Genomic DNA, 26,235 nt, shown 5'->3' with positions numbered 1-26,235 from the left:
ACAAATTTAATCCAATTCTTCAACAATTTTATTAAAAATCACAAATCTAGCAGATTCTCATATGCTTCAAAGACCCCCCACCCCCCAAAACCCCAAACAAAACCCACACAAAATACATGAACTAGCACAATGATTACGGAATTCACTGCAACGTTTCTATTTAAGCTCGTCACAAAGGTAGCACAGATACGACGAACGAAAAGTAGCTGCTAACTGAACCACCAATTTGCGTTAAGGAATGAACCGACTGTCTCATTCATGGTAATCTAGAGTAGAAAATGAGACTGGCCAGGCCAACCTGGAAGAGGATAAATCCGGGGCTCGGGGGCGGAATCGGGCTCAGGAAAGGATGGCTATAATTGGCCAGAATTCCCATGCCAGTCACGGGCGACAAGGGCTTCCCTTGTAGCTCAGTCAGTAAAGAGTCTGCCTGCAATGCAAGAGACTTGGGTTCGATCCCTGGGTCAGGAAGATCCCCTGGAGAAGGAAATGGCAACCCACTCCAGTATTCTTGCCTGGAGAATCCCATGAACAGAGAAGCCTGGCAGAGTCGGACACTACGGAGCGACTTTTCACTTCACTTCACTTCACTTCACACACGTCAGTCAGCGGCCAGGCCCCGAATCCGAGCCTCATTCGTCCCCAAGGTGGGCGGGGCGGATACGCCCTCCACCTATTTACCCCCGCTCCTGGGCGGCTTCAGGTTCAATAGCCTCAGGCCCTCGGCGAGGTGGGGCTACGAATCTTCCGAACCCGCCTTTAAAATCGGGGAACCTAAACCACAGGAGGAGCGTTCCCAACGGACAGGCCCTCCCGCGGGGAGAGTTTCCGGGGCAGGGGGCGGGGCTGCCGGAAGTCGCCGGTCGCCGTCTGCTGTTCGTTGTTTGAGCGGCTGACGGGAAGGAGAAGCCGAAGCTCCGGCGGCGCTGCGGGGCTGCAGTCACAACTGGAGCCCGAGCCGCCGCTCGTCTCCGGACGAGCTGTAAGCCAGGAGTACCGGCTGTGGACAGGCGGGGCCCGACGCCCGCTCTCCTTCTGATTTCACCATGTCGCGGGGCTCTATTGAGATTCCCCTTCGGGACACTGACGAGGTAAGTGTCGAGCATGGGGGAGGGTGGGGGCCGTGAACTTGGACGATCTCCCCCTCCCCCTTTCTCCCGACTTCGCTTCCGAAGTAAGAACACTGTCTCTCCCAGATCGAACTCCCCTACCGAAGCTCCGACCACTTCCTTCCCCAGCCCCGGCACCCTCCCAGGCTGGGAGCATCAGGTCCCCGAAACCTTGAGGCCACCCCGAGAAGGAGTTCTTGAAAGTTCCCCCCCAACCTGCTCGTATTTGACAGTACTCTGCTCTTCCTAGTTCAGAGGCGCGGGAGTGTGAGTGTGCTTGATCAAATGTTAGGCACCTCACAGACCACAGAGGTGGACACTGATGTCACTGTGTTCTCTCTGCTGCTCAAACTAAGTATCTCTCCCCGGGAATATGTAGGATGTCGCCCTTCCTCCCTTAGAAACTCGAGTGTCGCTGCACAAGGCTCTTTCAGCGAAATAGAGACCCCAAGCCGCTGCTGTGTGCTGATAGAATTGCCCCCCTCTCCCTTGTCTCCTCTTTTATGGATGGCCAATAGCTTGTCTGAGTAAAGCTCTCAGAATTGCTGTTGTCTTATTGGCTATCTCATATTCTTATTTGTTTGTTTGATTGAGGTACAATATTGAGATGTGTTTCACTTACCATAAAATACAGTGGTTTTAGTAATAGTCACAAAGCAGTGTAACCACCACCACGATCTAATTCTAGAAAATTTTTCTACTGTTATTTTTGTGCCACAGTCAGGAATGTGTATGACACAAATGCTGCCTCCATGAAGAATGTGTGCAGTGGCAACTCACGGTTGCCTTGCTTCTAGGATTGTGCTTCTTGTCAGACCAATGACACCAGAGTGTCTGGGGTGCTTATCTACACTTTACCTGCATTATGCATTAAGCAGAGTTCCGTTTCATTTTTTTCAAAGCTTTTTATAATTCTAGGGATTTGAAGACAGCTAGCAGGATTTTTTTTGCTATGCTTTTACTTTACTATTCCATATAATGTATTTGGCATATGCTCCTTAAACATTTCTTAACATATACTTGTTTTAGCCTTACAGAAAGTGAACACAAATCCTATGTTTAAAAAAAAAAAAAAATTCTACGTATAACCAGCCTCATTGATCTCTGGGAAAAGAGCAGTCCGAGGAGACACATGAATTTCAAAAAGAGAAACAGAACTTCCCTGGCACCCCGTGGTTAAGACCCTGCGTTTCCACTGCAGAGGGCACAAGTTCAGTCCCTGGTTGGGATATAAGATCCCACATGCTGTGGTGGCATGGCCAAAAAAAAAAAAGAAAAATAAGAGTTAAAACCTACATTTTGTATTTTAGGTCATTGAACTTGATTTTGATCAGTTACCGGAGGGAGATGAAGTTATTAGTATTCTGAAACAGGAACACACACAACTGCACATATGGATTGCTTTGGCGGTGAGTATTTGTGTAACAAATACTTTTTATATGTCGACTGGAAAAAAATATGTGGTTTCTGTTTTCAGATACAGTAATAGCCAGCTTGGGTGAATGACAGTACCGTGTATGTGGAAGTTAATTATATTATAGTCCAGTTTCCTAAGTGGTCTGCTGGCCTCTGGTAAATTAGAATATGTTGGTAAAAGCAAAATTCACTTAAGCCAAATAGTACTCAGTATTGAACATTTGATTATTTAGTGGTTATTCAGTGAGGACTGGCTTATGATTTGTGGATAAACTGAGAAAAAACAAGGTGCCACGATGTAAACAATCCAGCACCCTCTACCCTCCTCAGTACTAGCTGCATGATTATGTTTCTTTTTTGTGGGAACATTATAGGAAATGATTATAGTAGTGAAATACAGTGAATACTTTAATCATTATTCCTAAGCAAGTTTGCCACAGGTCACTTTTCATGTAAGGATATAAACAAGGCATCTAATGTTATCTTGAATAGTCAGAGAAATAGATCTGGAATTAGGTTTGTGTCCAGTGCTCAAGCCTAACTCTTGAGTTTCTTAGGCATGGATTTACAGAGAGGTACTATCAGTGACAAGCAGTGCCTTCCTGACTTAAGTGCTAAATTTTCTCAGTCTTTAGAGAACAGGCCATTAATGCTTGTCACTCATTTTTTTAAAACCAGAAGGGAACTTAAGTTTTTTTTTTAGTACAAATGCCTCCTTTCACAGCACTTATATGAAAATTGGAGTCTTGCAGGGTTAGCATGACACCTGTAGTAAGATAAATTTATGAATCATTGTGGGCTACAGGTTGTTAAAACAAGAAAGAATGTAGGCTTTGGGATTAGAAAGGCCTTTGTTTAAACTCCAACTCAGCTGCTAACTAATTCCGTGACCTTCAACAAATGATCTATCTTCTGAGCCTATTTCCTTATCTAAAATAGGGGGTTGTTAACACTGAATTAAAAGATAGTTGTACAGATTAGAGATAATGTCTATGAAACTCCTGGCATTGTTTGTGGCCCAAAGTAAGGGGCTAATGATGGATATTCCTTATAATATTAACAAATGAAACAAATATCCACAGAAGTTATTCAACAGGCGCAAAGTCATAGATAATTTTTGGTGGATCTAGAACTAGAACCCAAGTTTTTTGTTTGGAATTCTTTATACCTCTCACTATTTCTTTCTCTCTTTGGCTCTGATTTACTTTGAAATCAGTTAATTATTACTGAGTAAGGAGATGGAAACATTTGTAATGATTTTAATTTTTTAAGCAACTTGGTTAGATATAATTCACTGTAGTAAACTGCAGACATGACTGAGCTACTGAATACAACACAGACATTTGAGAAGTTTTAGCACATATATACACCTGTGAAATGATCATCATATTTAAAATAATACATATATCCATCACCCCTGAAACTTTCCCCCCAACTCTCCCTTCCCCACCCTCCCATAGTGTCCAGGCACTTATTAATATTATTATGTATGATCAGGTAAATTAAGTCAGATTTCTTTGAATTTATGAAAGTGGAAAAAAATGCCATATGAAAGCAAAATAGTGCCCAGGCAACCCCTGATCAGCTTTTTGTCGCAGAAGATTAGTTTGAGATGTATTCACGTAGTTGCATATATCCAGTAGCTCCTTTTTACTGCTGAGCAGTAGCCATTGTACAGATAGACCATGGATTGCCCATTCACCTTTTCATCAACAGTTTGGTTGTTTCCAGTTGGGCCCTATTACACATAAAACCTCCGTAAACATTTGTGTACAGTGTTTTGTATGGACATACAATAACTCTAACTTAATTATTTGCCTTATAGCTGGAATACTACAAGCAAGGGAAAACAGAAGAGTTTGTCAAGTTGTTGGAAGCAGCACGTATAGATGGCAATTTGGATTACAGAGACCATGAAAAAGACCAGATGACTTGCTTGGATACATTGGCGGCCTATTATGTTCAACAGGCTCGTAAGGAAAAGAATAAGGACAACAAGAAGGATCTTATTACACAGGCAACCCTATTGTATACAATGGCAGATAAAATTATTATGTATGATCAGGTAAATTAAGTCAGATTTCTTTGAATTTATGAAAGAGGAAAAAATTGCCACATGAAAGTAAAATGTGTGTAATAGGCAACAGAGTTTCTGAAAAAACTTTTTTTTATATGGTTGATAAGAACAGTAAAAAAGGGAGAAGCGTTCCTTATTAAAATAGAAATTTCTTATACTGTTGAATTAATATGGGCAGATTTAGCATAGAAATTTATAAACATGTTGAGTTGATAACTCTAACATCCTCAGGTGAATTTCAAATGTATTTTATGTATTTTAAGGAGTTTGAACTTTTCTTTTTGTCATTTTTCCTGGCACAGACAGCTTGCATTTTGGGATAATTTCTCAATTTGTGATTCAGATTTCTCAATTTGTGATTACTGATGGTTTAAACACACTATAGTGATAGAGGAATTTGTGTGATGCTTGACTGCTCTCCTGTATGGTTTTGATTTTCATATTACACATTTGTCTTATCATGGTTAGTCCTGGGTAGAGTCAAGTGTAAAATGGTACGTTACTTTTTCAGAACCATTTGTTGGGAAGAGCCTGCTTCTGCCTTCTTGAAGGTGACAAAATGGATCAAGCTGATGCACAGTTTCATTTTGTACTCAACCAGTCTCCAAATAATATTCCAGCACTGCTTGGTAAGTCATTTTCAGCAACCATCTTAGGAATCTTTATTTTTCAGCATGTGCCTAAAATACATCTCTTTGTTGATAGCTCCTTAGTAACTGGGCTGGGCAGCAAAGTAGAAGAGCTTTACCTTAGTAAAAATAAAACCCTTGTGGGGTGGGGAGGAGACTTTCCTGGTGGTCCAGTGGTTAAGAATCCACCTGCCAGTGCAGGCAGCATGGGTTCAATCCCTGGTCCTGGAAGATTCCACATGCCATGGAGCAACTAAGCCCATGTACCTCAACTACTGAGCCCGAGTGCTTTAGAGCCTGTGCTCCACAACAAGAGACTCCACCACAGTGAGAAGCCCATGCACCATATAAAGGAGCTCCCATTCACTGCAACTAGAAGAGAGCCTGCATGCAGTAACAAAGACCCAGTGCAGCTAAAAATAAATAACATTTTAAAAAACAAAGAAACTCTTATAGGGAGTTCCCTGGTGGTCCATTGGTTGGGACTTCATGCTTTCATGGCTAAGGACCTGCGTTCAGGGCCACCCAGTGTGGCCAAAAAAACAAAAATGAAAAAACTTATTGCAGTAGATCATCATTTCTGTTGAAATTACAGAAATAAAATATATACCAGTTAAGCATAATTTGTAATCTACTTCTAGAGAATCAGTAAACAACCTATTTGGACAGCTCTAAGCTAATTTTTGTTTTATAACATTTCACATAAATATAGGACTGTTCTATTTATAGACATAGATTAATACATCCTTATGGAAAGCAAGTTTAAATATGAAATCGTTTTTACTATTTTTGACCGTTTTTTACTGGGAGATATATTCGATCTAGGTGAGTTAGTGGAGAGTATATAACACTTGAGTTCTTTAATAAGTGCATGTTTATTTTTAAAAATCATTACAGGTAAAGCTTGCATTTCGTTTAACAAGAAGGATTACAGAGGCGCTCTAGCTTACTATAAGAAAGCCTTGAGGACTAACCCAGGTTGTCCAGGTAAGAGAAAAACTTCAAGTCTAAGCTGTATATGATCCAACTTAAAATATTGATATTTGATTCAAAGGCTGAACAGAAGTAGTTCTTAGTATTTGCCCTATACTTTTTTCCTTTGCAAAATCACATTCATTTAGCAAATTTTGAAATTAAATGTTAAGTGTTTCCAGAAGGACAGGGTGTCAGACTGTGTCAAATTCTGTTAGGCCAAGTAAAATAGGGAATGAAAGTTGCTCATTGGATCTGGCAACGTACAAATCATTAGTAACCTTGATAAAAGCAGTTCTATTGGAATGGTAGAGGTGAGATACTCATCGGAGTGGAGTCCAGAGAGAAAAGGGAAGGAAAGAAATTGGAGGCAGCAAGTATAGAGTCTAATGAGCTTGACTTTCTAAGGAAAGTAGGAATGAAGAGACACTGGAAAGAGAAATGGAATCAAGAGAGGATTTTTAAGGATAGGAGTGTGTATGGATGAGAATGATCTAGTTGAGAGGGAAATTTTGATGATGCAGGAAAAAGGGGAGGGTTGCTGGTGCAGTGACCTTAGATGAGAAGGGGTAACATCTAATGAGCACTGGAGAGGTTGGCCTTTGATAAGAACATGGTTGACTTTTGGCATGGCTTTGAAATTGGGAAGCATTTATAAGCTTAGTTCTGTAGATGTGCATGTAGCCAGTCACTTTATTTAAGCCTATAATGAAGCTCTCTGTTTAAAAAATTGCTCTTTAAAAATTAGATCTTGAAGGTACAGTATAGCCAGGCATATTGGAAGATAAGAAAAATAACATTATTTTTCTGACCTCCAGTGAAGCCAAGATTGTGATATACCCAAAAATTTTATAGTGGGATTATATTGAGGTTAATTCTGGGATTTTGCAACTTATAAATAGTGTTTAAGCATTTAAAAAAATTTGAACCCAAGAATGCCTTAGTTTGACAGACTAAATAACTTGATTTTATTTTTGTAGCGGAAGTTCGTTTAGGAATGGGCCATTGCTTTGTGAAACTTAACAAACTGGAGAAAGCTCGTCTGGCATTCAGCAGAGCCCTGGAACTCAATTCCAAGTGCGTAGGAGCATTGGTGGGACTGGCTGTTCTAGAACTCAATAATAAAGAGGTGTGTGATTAAAAAAACTGTTTAGTTTCTGACCGTTTTGTCAGGTGAATAGTATTAAATTATATATTGAATTATATCTCAACAGAGCTGTTGAAAAATGCAATCTTATGGAGTCTTTTCTATTATTTGCCTTGGGGATTAGCAGTAAATGGTTTAAGACAGTGATATCAGGTATATTTATTACATTCAACCAATTTCAAAGGGCAGGAAATGCTTTCCAGTGGCAGTGTTTCTGCAGTTAAGTCTGTTAAGAAAGCTAAATTCTGAAAGTTTAACTCACTATTTGAATTTATTTCTATTATTTTTCCTTTAATTTTTATAGTTTTTAAAGATTACTTTCCATTTGCGTTATTACAAAATCTTGGCTATATTCTTCATGTTGTACATTACATCCTTGAACCTTTCTTACACCTTGATAGTTTATGCCTCCCACTTCCCAACCCCTATATTGTCCCTCCCCTCCCCAACTGGTAATCAGTAGTTTGTTCTCTATATCTGTGAGTATGCTTCTTTTTCGTTGTATTCACTAGTTTGTTGTATTTTTTAGATTCATACAGCATTTTTTGTTCTGTGACTTATTTCACTTAACATAATGCCTTCCAAGTCCATCCATGTTGTTACAAATGGCAAAATTTTATTCTTTTTTATGGCTGTGTTGTATTCCATTGTATGTATATGTGTGTGTATCACATCTTTATCCATTCATCTGTTGATGGACACTTAGGTTATATATCCTGGCAATTATAAGTAATGGTGCCGTGTATTTTGAGGTAGTGTTTCCAGTTAATATTTTGGTTTTTGAGCTGTGTACCCAGGAGTGGAATTGTTGGGTAGTATGGTAGTTCTATTTTTAGTTTTTTGAGAAACCTTCATGCTGTTTTCCTAGTGGCTGTGCCAATTTATAATCCCACCATCACAGTTTGAAACTTGTTATTGCTGGTGAGAAAGTTAAAAAGAACGATATTTTGGTATCTGAACTTAGATTTGTATAATCTTATTTCTTCAGACTAGAAAGGAAACTTTGAAAAAGTGCTATTTAAGTAATGTTTCACTCATCCCTGCCATCACTGTGTTTCTTTTAGGCTGATTCCATCAAAAATGGTGTCCAGCTTCTTTCCAGAGCCTATACAATTGATCCTAGCAACCCTATGGTATTAAACCACTTAGCAAATCACTTTTTCTTTAAAAAGGTAGGAGAAATCATTTATTAAAGTTGTTTAATGTTAAATCCTTATCTTTGCTTTTCTGCACTGTAGTTGACACTTTATCTTTTTAACTTCAAAAGAAATTTTAATCAAGAGAGTTTTTTTCAAGTTAGAGTTTGTATTAGTATCTAGGTATGTCTGTTTGTTCATTCAATCATTTAATAATTATTGACCCTGTATACCATACCCAATATTGTGATGGAGGTGTGAAGTTCAGTAAGACAGTTTTCACACTCAAGGAGTTGAGTTTCATAGAAAACCCAGACATGTGAACAAATGTAAATGTAAAAATAAAGGTCTCTACCCTGCTGTGGCAGAGAAATGAAAGAGGAAATGATTAAGTGGTTAAGAAAAGTGTTTACCACCAAGAAGGAAAACGCTCTTGAGCTACGTTTTTAGAAGACGATCACTAGGTAGCTGAAAGAAGAGAGGCACAGCTGTATGAAATAGTCTTAGTTTTTTGCTTGTTTATTTTTGTATGTTGATCATGATGTCATTTTTAAAGTTGCCACTAATTCTGTAGAACAATGGCATTCTAGATTTCTCAAATACTAGAAAAGTTTTTATATAGTTGGTAAGCATGAGTTTAATCATTTTGCAACTAGGTACTAAATTATACCAAGAACTTTTAATTAAATAGCAATTTAAGTAAAAGTTCACAAAACTACATCGATCCTTATTAGTAATAGATGCTATATTGCTGTTATTGTTGCTATTGGTATGCATTCTATCCTTACTAAATGCCAAGTACTGTTAAAAGTGCATGCCATGAATTTATGTAATATTCAAAACAATCCTCTGAGGTAGGTAATATTTTCTTAATTTTGTGGATGAATCATGGAAGCAGAGTTAATACCCCGAGGTCACACAGCTGTTAACCATGGTGCTTTATTCTCCCTGGCTATAGAAGCATACTCCCCTTTCATAGTGAATTATTAATTAAACTTTATGCTATAACTATTACAGTACTAAAAGGCAACTACTTAGGGAGAAGATGGAAATGTATTTTAAAAGTAAATGAAGTGTTACTGTTTTACGATAAAACATTAGCACAAGAAGGCAATGGCACCCCACTCCAGTACTTTTGCCTGGAGAATCCCATGGATGGAGGAGCCTGGAAGGCTGCAGTCCATGAGGTCGCAAAGAGTCGGACACGACTGAGCGACTTCACTTTCACTTTTCACTTTCATGCATTGGAGAAGTAAATGGCAACCCACTCCAGTGTTCTTGCCTGGAGAAGCCCAGGGACGGGGGAGCTTGATGGGCTGCTGTCTATGGGGTCGCACAGAGTCGGACACGACTGAAGTGACTTAGCAGCAAGTTATATTGGTTTTTATTGGGGAAAAAAACAACAAAAAACAGAGGACTAATGATTCTAAATATTTGAGTGCATATCTAGTAGTCAGTGCTTACAAATGTTAGGACAGCTTCCTTGAACCAAATGAGAATAATGCATTTTTAATTTTCAATGCTAGTCACCCTTGCACTGCTGAAGATACAGACTTGCTTCTACTGAGCACAATTCGTATTTCAGAACCTTAAAGATTACCTAGGTGAAATATGTAAATCAAGGGAGTCTATTTGAGTGTTACTGAATACCTGATCTATGATCAGTGCTGTGCCAGGTGTCATGAGGTCCTCTTGCACTGAATATGTCTGTAAGGTTTACAGAGCATGTTTACATATGTTTTCTCAGTTTGTCATTAAAACAACTCTAGAAGGTACACAGGCTATTTCCAAACCCTCATTCCAGTGAACAAGATGTAAATTTAGCTAAAGGCTGTATCATGTAATTAAAACTGTGGAGTTTGAATCACTTAGTTCAGATTCTGGCATCACCATTATATATAGTTCTTTGGCTTTGGGCCAATATACTGATTTCCCTAAACCTTAATTGCTTCACTTGTAAAACAGTAATAATACCTACTTTATAGGATTTGAGGGGTGGTAGTTAGGGTTGTTAAATGTAATATCCACATTACATACTTACCTAATGGGAAACAGTCCGTGTTAAAAGCTGCAATCCCATTATTATTTATAATATTTTAAAAATGTCAAAAACTTTACATCAGACCAGATTTCTGGTCAGATGAATAAAACACATTTCCTATTAAAACTGAAACGTTGTTTCTACCCCTGATGTATAAACTCTGAGACACTTGGCAGAATAATCAAAAGGAAAGTCAAATCTAGTAGAAAGGTCATGACCCATGCATTCAAATAGAGTTGAATGCAGGTCCAGGCACTGGTACTTGTTACCTTCATGTGACAGAACATATCCTTGGAGTGGGGAAGAAAGTAAACTGAGTTCTAGCTTTTCACTTTGGATAACAAACTTAATACTTAAGTTTCTGTTTTCCCATCAATAAAATGGTAATAATGACATACTTTCCAGGGAAGGTTGATTAAGCTTAGAACTAATATAAGTATACCTAGCAGAGTACTTTGGAGAAGGCAGTGGCAATCCACTCCAGTACTCTTGCCTGGAAAATCCCATGGACAGAGGAGCCTGGTAAGCTTCAGTCCATGGGGTCTCGAAGAGTCAGACGCGACTGAGTGACTTCACTTTTACTTTTCACTTTCATGCACTGGAGAAGGAACTGGCAACCCACTCCGGTGTTCCTGCCTGGAGAATCCCAGGGACGGCAGAGCCTGGTGGGCTGCCATCTATGGGGTCTCACAGAGTCGGACACGACTGAAGCGACTTAGCAGCAGCAGCAGAGTACTTTGGATATAGTGAAAGTGTAGTCGCTTAGTTGTGTCTGATTTTTTCAACCCTATAGACTGTATCTCACCAGGCTCCTCTGTCCATGGAATTCTCTAGGCAAGGATACTGGAGTGGATTGCCATTTCCTTCTCCGAGGGATCTTCCCAACCCAGGGATCAAACCTGGGTCTCCCACACTGCAAGCAGATTACCATTTGAGCCACAAGAGAAACCCTTGGATATAATAGTTCTTATTAAATTGTAACTGCTCCCATTACTGTTAATAAGGGACTTAACTTCTCTTGGGTTTTCTCATCACAAAAATAGGCCTGATGCTTCAAAGGATTATTGTGGAGATTAAATGAAGTAATAGACATACTGAGCAAATGTTAAGTACTATACAAATGTTAGTTCCCATCTTCCCTAAGTTTATCAGCAAGGGGAATAAGGAGAGTGATTTGTAAATATGGGTACAGTGCTGTTATTGTTAATTCAGTTAACAAATTTTTAAAGTGAAATTTGAGGAACCCTATGACTGAGACCAGTAGAGTTGTTGGAGCTTACCCATTGATTTTTGGGTCTTCCTTGTTCAGGATTACAGTAAAGTCCAGCACTTGGCTCTCCATGCATTCCATAATACAGAAGTGGAGGCCATGCAAGCAGAAAGTTGCTATCAGTTGGCTAGATCATTCCATGTCCAGGTAAGTTAATTTTACACTCTGGAGTATCTTAATTCTTTAATGGTTTTCCAAGTCTTTTAAAAACTGTTATATGTATTATTGGTCTTGTTTTATTTTCATTTTTTAGGAAGATTATGACCAAGCTTTCCAGTACTACTATCAAGCTACACAGTTTGCCTCATCCTCTTTTGTGCTGCCTTTTTTTGGTTTGGGACAAATGTACATTTATCGAGGTGACAAAGAGAATGCATCTCAGTGCTTCGAGAAAGTTTTGAAAGCTTATCCTAATAATTATGAAACTATGAAAATTCTTGGCTCTCTATATGCTGCTTCAGAAGACCAAGAAAAAAGAGATATTGCCAAGGTACGCTTTTAAAAGTCTTAGTTATTTTCTGGTAGCTATCCCTAGATGCTCATTTCTTGTTATTGCTTATAGAAATACATTGGACTCGGTTTTGATAGCTGAGTTTGCTCCAGTTGAAATAACAACTGACATTAAACAGGGTAGAGTAGTTACCACATTTTACTTTCATAGCCTAGAGTTGGAATGCCTTAGCTTAATGATCTCTTTTTATCCCAGGGCCATTTGAAGAAGGTCACAGAACAGTATCCTGATGATGTTGAAGCTTGGATTGAGTTGGCACAGATCTTAGAACAGACTGATATACAGGTATTTGATCACATTTTTCATCTACCTAATGTGTTTTTGGTAAGCCTGGTATAGTGCTTCTCTCTTTTTCACTTACACCTTATTCTGTCCACCATGAAAATACAGGGTGCCCTGTCAGCCTACGGAACAGCAACACGCATCCTTCAGGAGAAAGTGCAGGCTGATGTCCCCCCAGAGATTCTGAATAATGTGGGTGCCCTTCATTTCAGACTTGGAAATCTGGGTGAGGCAAAGGTAGGAACGAAGGACTAGTTCCTTCTTTTGAACTATCAAGTTCAGTGCATGCTTTTTTAGATGTGTCAACCAAGTCTTTTCACAATGTAATTTTCTTTTCTTTCTCCTAGAAATACTTTTTGGCATCTTTGGATCGTGCAAAGGCAGAAGCCGAGCATGATGAACATTATTATAACGCCATTTCTGTTACAACGTCATACAATTTAGCCAGGCTGTATGAAGCAATGTGTGAATTCCATGAAGCTGAAAAACTATATAAAAACATCTTACGGGAACATCCTAATTATGTTGACTGTAAGAATTTTAAACTTTATTTTTTATGTATTAAATGCTCACAACAGCAGCAAAAATTTAGCCTGGAAAAAATCTTTCTTGGAACTAATAATAAACAGTTTTAGGGAATTTCCTGGTGGTCCAGTGGTTAGGATTTCTTGCTTCCACTGGAAATTAACTCCCTGTTCTGGGAACTAAGATCCTGTAAGCCACACAGTGCAGCAAAAAAAAAAAAAACTATTGAAAAAACAAAACAACTGTTCTAAAGGTTATACCTTTTCTTCAAAGCAAATTTGTGGCCTTAAAAAAAAAAATGCAGCTTCACTTAAATTTATCCTGGAAACAGAAGGAAACAACTGAAAACCAGTGGGACCATATTTTATAGACTAGTCCATCTTCAATGGGTCAGCTACCTCTACTAGGCTTTTAACAACTCCTTGACGTATTTGGTTATGGGTTTATCTTTATGGTGGGTTCTGTTTTGATTTACAGTGTTTTTAATAGTCATAAAGGACAGGGCCTTTCCTGTAAATAATTATTGCTAAAAATGTCCTACCTTGAGTTTTTGCAACCTGAACAGTGTGAAATTTGGAAAGTTTCTAACTAAAAATCATTTATATGCTGTACTTCCCTTAAAAGAACCTAAAGCTATGATGTTTTGACTCTGGTCAAATCAAGGGCTAGTAACTTGACCCCTGTCATACTATTATGAATAAAAAAGTGATTTAAAATAAATAAGATTTTAGTTGAATTCCAGGCTTAATCTGAACTGAGTTGATAGGCAATTATAAACCATTGTTGGTTTCTTGAGAGAGTGACATTTTCTGGAACAAATAACAATTTGACATTTGTGTGGCACTCCCTAGTGGCTCAGATGGTAAAGAATATGCCTGCAATGCAGGAGTCCTGGGTTCAGTCCCTAGGTAGGGAAGATCCCCTGAAGAAAGAAAGGCAATCCACCCCAGTATTCTTGCCTGGAGAATCCCATGGACAGAGGAGCCTGGCTAGCTACAGTCCATGGGGTCACAAAGAGTTGGATAGGACTGGGTGACTAACACTTTCACTTTTAAAATTACTTAAGGTAAAGAGACACAGTTAGAGGTCAGGTTTTCTAACTAATAATCCCTTAGTAGTCTGTGTTTTCACTATTGTGTGATATGCCAAGCACAGTGCTGTATATCAGAGAGAAACTGGAAACAAAACGATGACAAGCTTTTAAAATAACTTAGCTTGAGATAATGACTTGATCCAGAGTACCAGCTTGAGGAATGGAGTAGAAGGGAGAATCTGAGATTTCAAACAGGAAGGTTTGATGGTATTGAAGTTGTACTTTAACTTATTAGATATTTAATTAGCTGTATCAGTGCTTGATATTTTTTCACCTGTGATGTGTTAATTGAAAGCAATTATTTTAAAAGTACAACTTTAAAATTATGATCCTACTTTATAGCTAATATTTTAAACATAAAAACTTGTGCATTTTCAGGCTATCTGCGCCTAGGAGCAATGGCTAGAGATAAAGGAAACTTTTATGAGGCTTCAGATTGGTTTAAGGAGGCTCTTCAGATTAATCAGGTTGGTAATAATAACTCTTGGGTTTGAAAAAAGAATTACTTCACCATTTTCCTTCAGTAAATCAGTTTTTTCTTTTAATGGCTGTCTAGGTTGGCATCTCCCTCCCCTTTTTTTTTTCCCATTTACTTTTTAAAGATACTAAAGGGCTTCCCTGAGAGCTTAGTTGGTAAAGAATCAGCCTACAATGCAGGAGATCCTGGTTTGATTCCTGGGTTGGGAAGATCCGCTGGAGAAGGGATAGGCTACCCACTCCAGTATTCTTGGGTTTCCCTTGTGGCTCAGCTGGTAAAGAATCCGCCTGCAATGAGGGAGACCTGTGTTCAGTTCCTGGGATGGGAAGATCCCCTGGAGAAGGGAAAAGCTACCCACTCCAGTATTCTGGCCTGGAGAATTCCACGGACTGTATAGCCCATGGGGTTGCAGAATCAGATAGAACTGAGCGATTTTCACTTCACTTCAAAGGGTGTAGAGTCATCTAGATGTTTGGATTGTGGCCCACAATAAGAATTAGATTTCACGTCACAGCCTAGGACACACACACGTGTATACAAACAAAGAGATCAGGTTTTCTAACTAGTAATCCCTATACTTGAGATCAAAGTTTTATAAATTAATAATGATTTGTAAAATCATATTGTCCTAGACAGTACATTGATATTTTTACTGTATTCCATTTTATTGCATTTCTTATGCTGATAACTAAACATTAAATTGATTTTACAAGTCATTAATCCATCTCAGCTCTCAGTTTGAAAAACACTGTTGTAAACGTAGCCTATAAACCTCTCCAGGAATCACCTATTGTGGAAAGAATCCAAATTACAGATCTTGCTTCTTTTTATATGTGTTTTTAGGACCATCCAGATGCTTGGTCTTTGATTGGTAATCTTCATTTAGCAAAACAAGAATGGGGTCCAGGCCAGAAGAAATTTGAGAGGATATTAAAACAACCAGCTACTCAGAGTGACACTTATTCTATGCTGGCCCTTGGCAACGTCTGGCTTCAGACTTTGCATCAGCCCACCCGAGATAGAGAAAAGGTAATCTCTTTTCATTTCTTTAAAACAAAGTTGATTCTTACTTGATTCTTATTTGAATTTTTTTAATAATCTTTTTATAGGAAAAGCGTCATCAGGATCGTGCTCTGGCTATCTACAAACAAGTACTCAGAAATGATGCAAAGAATCTATACGCTGCTAATGGCATAGGTAATTATAAGATTTGGATATCCATAATTGTGAAATAAATGCTTTTGGAAGGATGTTTATAGATCAGATTTTCTCTCTAGTTTTTTTTCTGGCTACAAATAGGAAGTTCTAATTCTGTGAACCTTTTTATAACTTTAGGAGCTGTTTTGGCCCACAAAGGATATTTCCGTGAAGCTCGTGATGTATTTGCCCAAGTAAGAGAAGCAACAGCAGATATCAGTGATGTGTGGCTGAACCTAGCACACATCTACGTGGAACAAAAGCAATATATCAGCGCTGTTCAGATGGTAATGTTTTATTTTTCAAAATATTTTTATTTTGTGGTCATCGTTGAGCAGTTTTCTTAACCATTCTGGCCTCGTCTGTTTAGAGGTTTATAATTTTATAAGGTTAAGACCAGTCTTTGATGTCCAGACAGAGATGTGAGTCCTGGCTCCACCATTAATTGCACGTCTTGGGCATGTCTCTATAAGACAGAAATACGTGTAACCTTAATCTCATAGAATTTTATGCGGATCCAGAATGAAAAATACTTGGCACTAATTTGCCTAGCATAGCAGTAAGTGCCAGAAGATAGTGGGATTTATTATTCATTTGGGCTTCCCTAGTGGCTCAGCTGGTAAAGAATCCTCCTGCAATGCAGGAGACCTGGGTTCGATCCCTGGGCTGGGAAGATCCCCTGGAGAAAGGAACAGCTACCCACTCCAGTATTCTGGCCTGGAGAATTCCACGGCCTGTATAGTACATGGGGTCGCAAAGAGTCGGGCACGATTGAGCAATTATTTGCTCATTTTATCCTCTTCCTTCTCAGATGAGAGAACTGCATTTCAGAAAGGTTAAAAGACATTTAAAAAGAAAAAACTCCCTCCATGGGGATAAGTTTTCATAGCTAGAGATTTTTATTATACTTTTCATATTTGTTGATTACTTGAAGTAAAAGAGTCATGCCCAGCATCTTTAGCATAGTGAGCATCTTTAGCATACCTAGTGAAAAAGGAAAAATGCTCTTATTGAAATTATTATGGCCAGAAAAAAACAAGTTTCTGACCCAAGGTAGAAGATATGAGCAGTCCAGGCTCTGGGAAGTAGTTAACCATTTTTTCTAAAAAGGACGAGTAGTAGTAGTAGTATTGGAAAGGTAACTTGTCACAAGGACTTACAGAACCTTGATTGCATATGGTAGTCTCAGAGGTTGTATTTTTGGAGGTCAGCCTTCTTGGTCTGCAAATCAATTGCTAGGAATATCAGGGAAAAACCATCTAACCGTCTTCACCGAGAAGAACTTGCCTACGACACTCCTGATATTGCATGGTCAGAAACTGACTTGTTCGTGGCAAAATTAATACCAGTATTGCTATATTAGTTTTACTAAGAGATTAACAACCAGAACTGTGAGGCTTCTCATATTGATTGCCAGTAGGTTCCACCAGCCCTAAAGAAAGGTGGTAGAGCCCCATAGGAGCCAGGTGTATGACTTCTGATAAATCATCATTAAGTCTTGTCTAGATTGTATTGCTAAAGATACAAAAAGACCTTCCATCTGTTTCACCTGTCAGTGTTGGTCCACATTTCAAATGGAAAGACTATTTCGAGTATGTAATTTTTCTTACCAGGTTTTTATGTTGTGAAAATGTATGCTGGTGAATGTCAAGAATCAGTCTCAATTTAGTCTTTGAAATTAACCATCCAGAAGATGGTTTAAAGCTAATTTAAAGCTTTTCACATAGCTTTAAAATCGCTTGAAATTTTCTTATAAAATAATAGTATATAATTGTTGTTGTGCTTTAATTAACTTTTTCTCTTTTTGTAGTATGAAAACTGCCTCAGAAAGTTTTATAAGCACCAGAACACAGAAGTTGTGCTATATTTGGCCCGGGCCCTCTTCAAATGTGGCAAGTTACAGGAATGCAAACAAACCCTGCTGAAGGTAAAAAAAGAGAACTCAATTCTGTGCTGGTTTGTATTTTTTACTCTGTTTTACACATGCTTACATGCCTAATACTCTAACTAAAATTCTTTTCATGTCTTTATAACATATGCAAAATTTGCTTTGTTTTTATTTATAGGCTAGACACGTGGCACCCAGTGATACAGTTCTTATGTTTAATGTGGCCTTGGTCCTACAAAGATTAGCTACCTCTGTCCTGAAAGATGAAAAGAGTAATCTGAAGGAAGTACTTAATGCTGTGAAGGAACTGGAGCTTGCACACAGGTAAGATTTTGTACCTGTTTTCCAAACAACCTTTGAAATTGTTTGTTTCTTTAAACCCATATGTCTCAAAGGAGAATCATTCTCTAGTAGAATCATTCTGGCAACTTTTAAACCAAAGCAGACAGCTGCCACTAGGTGACTTCAAACCATAGCTAGGATCCTGCTAGAATTGGATCCTATAGTCCGACCCCTATAACTGGTTAGCTTTACAGGCTTGCCCTAGATTTTTTATTAATCTGAGAGTAATATGACCCAGCATTTTACACACTAGAAACTTTTAGACTCCACTTACGTTGTTTTGGAGAAGACAGTGACACCCCACTCCAGTACTCTTGCCTGGAAAATCCCATTGATGGAGGACCCTGGTAGGCTGCAGTCCATGGGGTCACTAAGAGTCGGACACGACTGAGCGATTTCACTTTAACTTTTCACTTTCATGCATTGGTGAAGGAAACGGCAGCCCACTCCAGTGTTCTTGCCTGGAGAATCCCAGGGACGGGGGAGCCTGGTGGGCTGCTGTCTATGGGGTCGCACAGAGTCCGACATGACTGAAGCGACTTAGCAGCAGTAGCAGTATGTTGTTTTTACCTGTTATACCAGTGTCTTCTTTGAGGTACGAGTTTTCCTCGAGCTAAGATTAAGGCCTTTTCTCTTAAATGACTGAATAAGTTTATTTGGCTCAACTCAATTTATGTATGGGGAGAAGGCAGTGACACCCCACTCCAGTACTCTTGCCTGGCAAATCCCATGGACAGAGGAGCCTGGTAGGCTGCAGTCCATGGGGTCCCAAAGAGTCGGACATGACTGAGCGACTTCCCTTTGACTTTTCACTTTCATGCATTGGAGAAGGAAATGGCAACCCACTCCAGTGTTCTTGCCTGGAGAATCCCAGGGATGGGGAAGCCTGGTGGGCTGCCGTCTATGGGGTCACACAGAGTCGGACATGACTGAAGCGACTTAGCAGCAATTTATGTAACTTTATAGTATTTAGTTGGTAACTCAGTGTATGTTAAAGTTAAAATCTTACATCTCTTCAGGTTTTATCCAATCTTATTTGAGTTCTTGTTTTAAGTATTTCTTGCCTTGGCTAATAAATTATATGTGCTTTCATGGCTTAAGCCTCCTAACCTCCATGCTGACATATTTAGTAAACTTGGTGTTTAGTAAATATTAGTTGCTGGAATTGATTTTTGGTTGTTTGTGAATTTACTGATAATGTTAAATATAACTTTATCTTCATGAACTTGCTGGTATTGCGTGGTATGTTGTTGAGAGTTCTTTTTAAGTGAGTTGTATATGTGTTTTTCCTATTGAGATGACAGCCCTTTGTGAATACATTTAAGTATTAAGTGTTCATTAATTTCAGTCAGTATGTAAGCCTTCTCTGAAACTTTTTTTGAAAACAGATTTTTAATCTGTTTTTAATCTAAAGGGTCTGTTCCATTAATTTTTTTTTTACGTATTTTATTTTCTCATTCCATTTAGATATTTCAGTTACTTGAGTAAAGTGGGAGATAAAATGAGATTTGATTTGGCCCTCGCTGCTACAGAAGCCAGGTAATGTTACTGTTTATGGAGGGTGACTTTGGGTGAGGTAGTGATATCCATATGGGCTGGGAGAGTGACACAGCAGTGAGGGATTCTGACCTTCTAGGCATCAGTCTTTCACACTCCTCTCTGGGATGTTCCACCCTGGGCTAAGGCTTTTTCTTGAGGGTTCTTTCGGGGAATATGCCAAAGTTAATTTAGTTTAAGTCCTAAAATTATATGGGAAAAGACTTTTCTGATTCAGAATCAAGACACAATTCCCAATGCTGAGTTACATGTGAAGATATTGTTGGGAATCTTTTTAGCTGTGCTTTGGGAAGACAGTTATGATTTGGAAACTTAAAATAGTTGACAGTATTGGCTTATGAGAAATTAAGTTAATTTTGCTAATTAAGACTTCTATGATCCTGCTTCAAACTTTTAAATATGTGTAAATAATGTAAATGCTCTGAGTTTTTAAATAAAAAGTATACTAGCTACATTCATATTTCTCGAAATTGGGAACGTTCTAGGCAATGCTCTGACTTACTGAGCCAGGCGCAATACCACGTGGCTCGGGCACGCAAACAAGACGAAGAAGAAAGGGAGTTGCGGGCCAAACAAGAACAAGAGAAAGAACTGCTAAGGCAGAAACTTCTCAAAGAACAGGTATTTCTTGTGTTTGTGGTGATACTAGAATTAAAGGTGGGCATACATACACTTTGTATGTTCATCAAAAGTTCTTTTGATGATAGCCATGATTTTATGGTCATAAGAACATTTTGATGAGATTTTCCCCTACCCTTTTTCCTCATAGGAAGAGAAACGTCTCAGAGAAAAAGAAGAGCAAAAGAAACTTTTGGAACAGCGGGCCCAGTATGTAGAAAAGACCAAAAATATTCTTATGTTTACTGGAGAGACTGAAGCAACAAAAGAAAAGAAAAGAGGTGGTGGTGGTGGACGGGTAAGATGTGACTCCAGCTGGAAATGAAGTTAACTGACTAAATGCACTCAATATTTAGTCATGCTTTGGCTTCCTCCTTTGCTAAAGGATAGTCTTCAACACAGAGAATGCTTTAAATGGTATCTAGTCTTTAGAAATGCACTTCAGTGTTAGTTTTAGTATAGTTTATCTTGTAGCAACCTTGCAGTTGATGGTCTTTGCTATGAGAAACATTCATCCCAATTAGCAGTTTTAAAGTATGGGCCTCACCATGCACCTCTTCAGTGTGACTCGGAGGGCTGGTGGCATGAGGCCTATTTCATACAGCCATATTCTACCAGCCAGGAAAGCACTGACTGTGGTCTTCTTTGGATTTCAGCGTTCCAAGAAAGGAGGAGAGTTCGATGAATTTGTCAATGATGACACCGATGAGGACCTGCCTGTCTCCAAAAAGAAGAAGCGAAGGAAGGGCAGTGGTAGTGAGCAGGAAGGCGAGGAAGAGGAGGGCGGCGAGAGAAAGAAGAAGAAGAGGAGAAGGTAGCATCATGGGAAAACCTTTTCAATCACCTCATGAAAGTGGGGAACGCCTCTCACCTTCTGAATCTTAGGGCTAGAATTTGGGAACACCTGGTAATCTCTTGATGCACCCAGACAGAAACCTTTCATGCTCCTGCTTCCTGCTTTAATCCTAAAATGGACCCCAATTACCAAACACTACAAATTTCCTTCTGAGAGCTATGAGTCAGTCATAATTGCCTTTCTTACGTCTATAAAATTGCAACACTTAATTGGAAAACCTATGCAATTTAGAATGAGAAGAGTTAGTGGGTCCGTGCCAACTGTCTATCTTAATAACCTTACAAAAGCCCCAAACCTCAGTTTCTCTCTGTAAAATGGTGAGAGTCATCGCTCAATTCAAGTTTTACAGGATGTGTAAAATGTGAATTTAGCTGAAAGAAGGGCTTTTCATCCTCCCATGCCATCCACTGTGAGGACAAGTGGTGCCTTGTCCCCTCTTACCTGGAGGGGCCCTTGAACTCTCCCACTCCTCTCACGGTGCTTCCCTGTCCAGGAACCTCCAGGATTACCTAGGCCTGTTCTTCCCAAACCGAGGCTGACTCTGCTTGTGGGATTCAATCAGACACACTGACCTGTGGAATTGAAGCTGTGGCTGAATATTAGCAGACCTAGGATGAGTAGTTGGGAAGGAAGGAAGAGGAGGGGGAGGATGCTGAGTCTGGAGCCTGGATCTTTTCTCACATCCTCTGTCACTCACCCAGGGCAAGATCTGAGCTTATCTTACATTCATTAAGAGGGCTCAGCAGTGACTCATGTGGTCAGCAGACTGCATAAATCCATGATTTATCTGTGTGGCAGACTGCTGAGCCTTGTGCAGCGGCTGCACGTTGTGGCCCCACAGTCTGGTTGCAGTCAGCACCCGTAGAGGAGGGCGTTGAGAATGACTCGTACTATTTGAATGGCGAAGAAGTCTTGGGCTTTATAGGCATATGAGTGAATCTTGACACACGTTCTTTTGGTGTTCACTATAGACCTCCGAAGGGAGATGAAGGATCTGATGATGATGAAACAGAAAATGGCCCCAAACCGAAAAAGCGCCGTCCACCAAGAGCAGAGAAGAAGAAGGCTGTAAGTGTCCAACACGTTTTTCTGTCCCTGGTAGGCATGAAAGATGTCTGCTAGATACATCCTTCTCCTGCAGTGTCTTCAAGCACAGACGCTTGTTTTTGAAGTTTGTTGGTTGCCGTTTGATTGTATCATTGCAGTGCAAACCCAATTTAACATGACATCCTAACGGAAGAGTCCTCACTAATCTATTATGTGTGTTCTTTCTTTAGCCCAAGCCAGAACGTCTGCCTCCTTCAATGAAGGGAAAAATAAAATCCAAAGCCATAATATCATCAAGTGATGATTCGTCTGATGAAGATAAACTGAAAATTGCTGATGAAGGGTAGGAATTTTTTGCTTGGTGTGTTCTCCTAATGAAAGATAACCGAGAGTGGTCACTGTGACAGAATGTCATCTCTGTAGTTTCTTAGAATCTTAGAACTGGAAGACACCTTATCACACACCTTATTCTGATCTTGTCATTTTGTCTACCAAATATTTGTCCCTTACAGGAGGAAACCTATTTTGAAACCTTCTTTCTTCATGGATATTAGTTGAAATTTTCTATATGACATCCTCCTACACAAAATGTATCATTTGGCTACACTGCCATTGACTGGCTTAAAGTAGTAGGAGTAGCTGGATCTTGGTCACAGGAAGAAAGGCACTTTCTTGACCATTCCGTCCTTTGTCAGGCAGGGATGACTTAGCACTACCTGCCTGTGGAGGGCTTATCCTGCAGTCCTTTAGCTTACAGCCCACTTGGTCAAACAGTATTCTGTTGTACTTGTCCTGAACTTGCCCCTGAAGCTCCACATTTGGATTCCTAGACTAGAACTCTTAATACCGTACTACGCCTTGTTCTTCTGATGGCCATTTCACTGATAGCCATCATTTCACTGATGGCCATCATTTCATTCATTCATCCAACAGATATTTGAACATCCATGTTATGAAGTGAGTGCTAAGTGCTGGAGATGCAGAGGAAAAAGACATTGACCCCGCCCAAAGGAATTTGTGCTTTAGAAACAGTAGAGAATGACAGATAAACCAAAACTACAGTATACTGGGGAAAGTGTTATCACTTATATTTTCCATTTATTGCTTGCCAGGGACAAGCAAGCAATGAATCTGGAGTTGAAGTAGTGAGGGTAATTACTGAGATAAATTTTGTAAAAGGCTGTTTAAGTCTTTTAGAAGAATAAAGAGTCCTAATCACCTGTACTTCTAAAAAAAAAACCAAACCAATAAATAATAAAAGTTTTTAAAATAAAAGCAAGAGAGGGAGTCCTGGTGGGTTAGAGGTGAAGCAGCAGTGAGAGGTTAGCATGTTGAAGGGGCTAGGGGTCTGCGGCTGGGGGTGGGGTGGCTAGCCTGGTATGGTAAAGCATCTGTGAAGATGTTTGGTTCCCATTTTCTCTGAAGACAGTGGTTGACACAGATTTGGATTGCTTTTCCACTGGTCCTTGCCCACAATGTTATCCTAGTCCATTGATTAGAGGCATGATGGTTAAACCCTCAGGAAGTGTTTCCTTCTTTAGCCAGATGGAACGGAGTGAATTAGATTCAAGGGGCCCACTGGTACTTGGTGTATATACAGAAGGAATATCCAGCATCCTCTTCTCCACGCTTCACATCCTTTCAGAGTGACCTGAGTTACATGATATGTGTCTAGATTTCTTTCAGATGTAAGCACAAAGAGCCTCTCTTCAGTCTGCAGGGATGTTTTCATTGCTGGGGAGAGTAGTCTGTTTCACCTCCATCACCCTTCTTAGACTGACCCTGTAGGATTTAATATTCCTTTCTTGGTATATTTGTCATGGAAACCCAAACCAAGGAATATGCCAGAGGAGAAGCATGTCCCTCCTGGTGAGCGCAGTGCAGTGGGGGATTGGGGGGAGGTAGCAGCTGTCACAGTGGTTAAGGGAACGTTTGTTCCTGTAGGAAGCCAAGATTACCTTGCCACCACCATCCCGAGCATTAGTCCCTTTCCTTTAACATCTGATATGTAGAGGAGAAACTTGGGCAAAAGTAAACAAGCAAGCAGCAGAACCCCCTTAGCACAGCTTCCTATGCAGAGTAAGTCTAGTCCTGTCAGAGGGCATCAGAGCAGAAGCAAATCCCAGAATAGGAATGGTGACTTGGCTCCTTGGCCGACTCCTACACAGATGGGACAGGGGAGCCCCACTCGGCCAACCCTTGGGAGAGGGTTCATGTCCAGAGTCTCTGCAGCCAAGTCAGGTCCTAGGTTTTACCTCTGCTGCTATGGATTTGCTTATAAAGATAAATGTAGTCCTTCCTTACATAATTTTACAGGTGAAATTGAGAAATGCTTCATTCTGATGAAAGGTGCCTGGTATGACCAGTGAGAGTCATCCTTCACTGTTTTTATTCTGTCTTAGAGCTAATGTGCCTTATTCTTTTTGCCTACGTACTCCCCTTTTTATTATGAACAACATCTCATTTGCAAAAACGTACACCAAAGAAATATTACAGTAAAAACACCGATCAGGTCCAGAATATTCTGCCCTTCTCTTTTAAAAGGGCAACCCCCGATTGTCAGGTGTTGTCGTCCGGAGACCTGGCCTGTAACAAGCATTTCTCTTTGCCAGGCATCCCCGCAACAGCCACAGCAACAGCGACTCGGATGAGGGCGAGCGGCGGAAGAAGGGTGCCTCCTCGGAGAGCGACTCTGACGAGAACCAGAACAAGTCCGGCAGCGAGGCCGGCAGCCCCCGGCGGTCCCGGAGATCCCACTCCGATGAGGATTCGGACAGCGACCAGCCGGCCAGGAAGCGCAGGCCCTCAGGCTCCGAACAGTCGGACAACGAATCCCTGCAGTCTGGGCGGAGCCGCTCCGCAGGCTCTGAGATGGACTCCCGGCCCGCGTCCCCAAGTGCTGAGTCGGACCACGACTCCGAAAGAGCATCTGACAATGAGGGCTCCGGCCCAGGTTCCGGAAATGAATCTGAACCCGAGGGATCCAACAACGAGGCCTCGGATAGGGGCTCAGAACGTGGTTCAGATGATAGCGACTAGGCTTTATTTCATGAATATGCTTCATCTCTGCAGGAAACTTTTTTTTTACATATGAAAGCTGTGATAAAAACATTTCAGGTGTTTGGTCAGTGGTGAAATTTTTGCTAAGGCAATTTTTTTCCCTATCCATTCGTACATTACTATGACCGCAAGAGATATTTCCCGTGTTAGAGTCTAATATTTGAGTCTCTTGAGCAAAAGGTGACTATTCTTCATTATGGTACAATTCCACCTATTACATGTGAAAACCCCAGAAAAATAAACCCACGTGCTGAAGCATTCCTACAGAGTTTTGAGTGCCTACATCAGTGGCACACGTGTCATCTTTGTATGTTAAGCAGTACACTGTTTGGATTTCTATTACAATCTTTTACCAAGTGGTGTGAGAAACTTGGTGTTATTGTCTTTTTCCATTTCAAGCTTAGATCAAGAATATTTTTATTTTCTGGAGAAAGAGGTATCTACTGTATAATTGCACCAAAGTACAAATGAAAGGAAGGTTTCTTCGATAGGGTAATACTGCAGCCATGTAGATAAAACCACAAATATATCGTTAGGTTGACTAAGATGTGGAAAAATGCTTTTCTGTTAGTAGAATGCAAAGACCTACCTAAGCCACATAATAAAATTCTTTTACCAATTTTTATGTGTAAATTTTGTGTCATTTGGGGAGGGGGGGAGCAGTACATTTGTATATGAAAATTTAGTATCAGTAAACTGCAAATATTTGGAAGAACCTGAATTAAACAAGGCTGTTTACTCAAAAGTTTTGTAATTCTTTGTAGATTTCTGGAGTGTTTTTAAAGATGCAAGAAGCTATTTACAGGGACTTTCTTGGCAGGCCACTGGTTAAGTCTCTGGGCTTCTCATGTAGTAGGGGTGGGTTCAGTGTCTGGTTGGGGAACTAAGGTCCCACATGTAGTGTGGCCCAGCCAAAAAATTAAAAACAAAAAAACTATGGAAGCCAAGACATGGAAGCAACCTGAGTGTCCATCAACAGATGAA

General features: G+C 39.9%; 1 protein-coding gene across 1 annotated transcript; it reads left to right on the top strand.

The window, feature by feature from the left end:
- Positions 1-879: 879 nt before the first annotated feature.
- Positions 880-25,874, top strand: CTR9 (CTR9 homolog, Paf1/RNA polymerase II complex component). Its single transcript, NM_001205397.1, is given in 25 exon segments — positions 880-1,091; positions 2,420-2,518; positions 4,351-4,590; positions 5,114-5,231; positions 6,129-6,218; positions 7,184-7,332; positions 8,415-8,522; positions 11,837-11,944; positions 12,051-12,287; positions 12,504-12,593; positions 12,699-12,827; positions 12,938-13,121; positions 14,587-14,675; positions 15,530-15,715; positions 15,796-15,883; positions 16,022-16,170; positions 17,694-17,810; positions 17,950-18,095; positions 19,581-19,652; positions 20,156-20,291; positions 20,440-20,586; positions 20,945-21,102; positions 22,116-22,212; positions 22,422-22,534; positions 24,804-25,874. Coding segments are annotated over 25 exon segments (3,522 nt in total). The 5' UTR covers positions 880-1,046; the 3' UTR covers positions 25,231-25,874.
- Positions 25,875-26,235: the final 361 nt, after the last annotated feature.

The sequence above is a fragment of the Bos taurus genome, chromosome 15, assembly GCF_002263795.3.
Source record: "Bos taurus isolate L1 Dominette 01449 registration number 42190680 breed Hereford chromosome 15, ARS-UCD2.0, whole genome shotgun sequence".
NCBI classification, from domain to species: domain Eukaryota; kingdom Metazoa; phylum Chordata; class Mammalia; order Artiodactyla; family Bovidae; genus Bos; species Bos taurus.
Note: the sequence above shows the minus strand (reverse complement) of the source record. Positions and strands in the feature narration are given on the sequence as shown.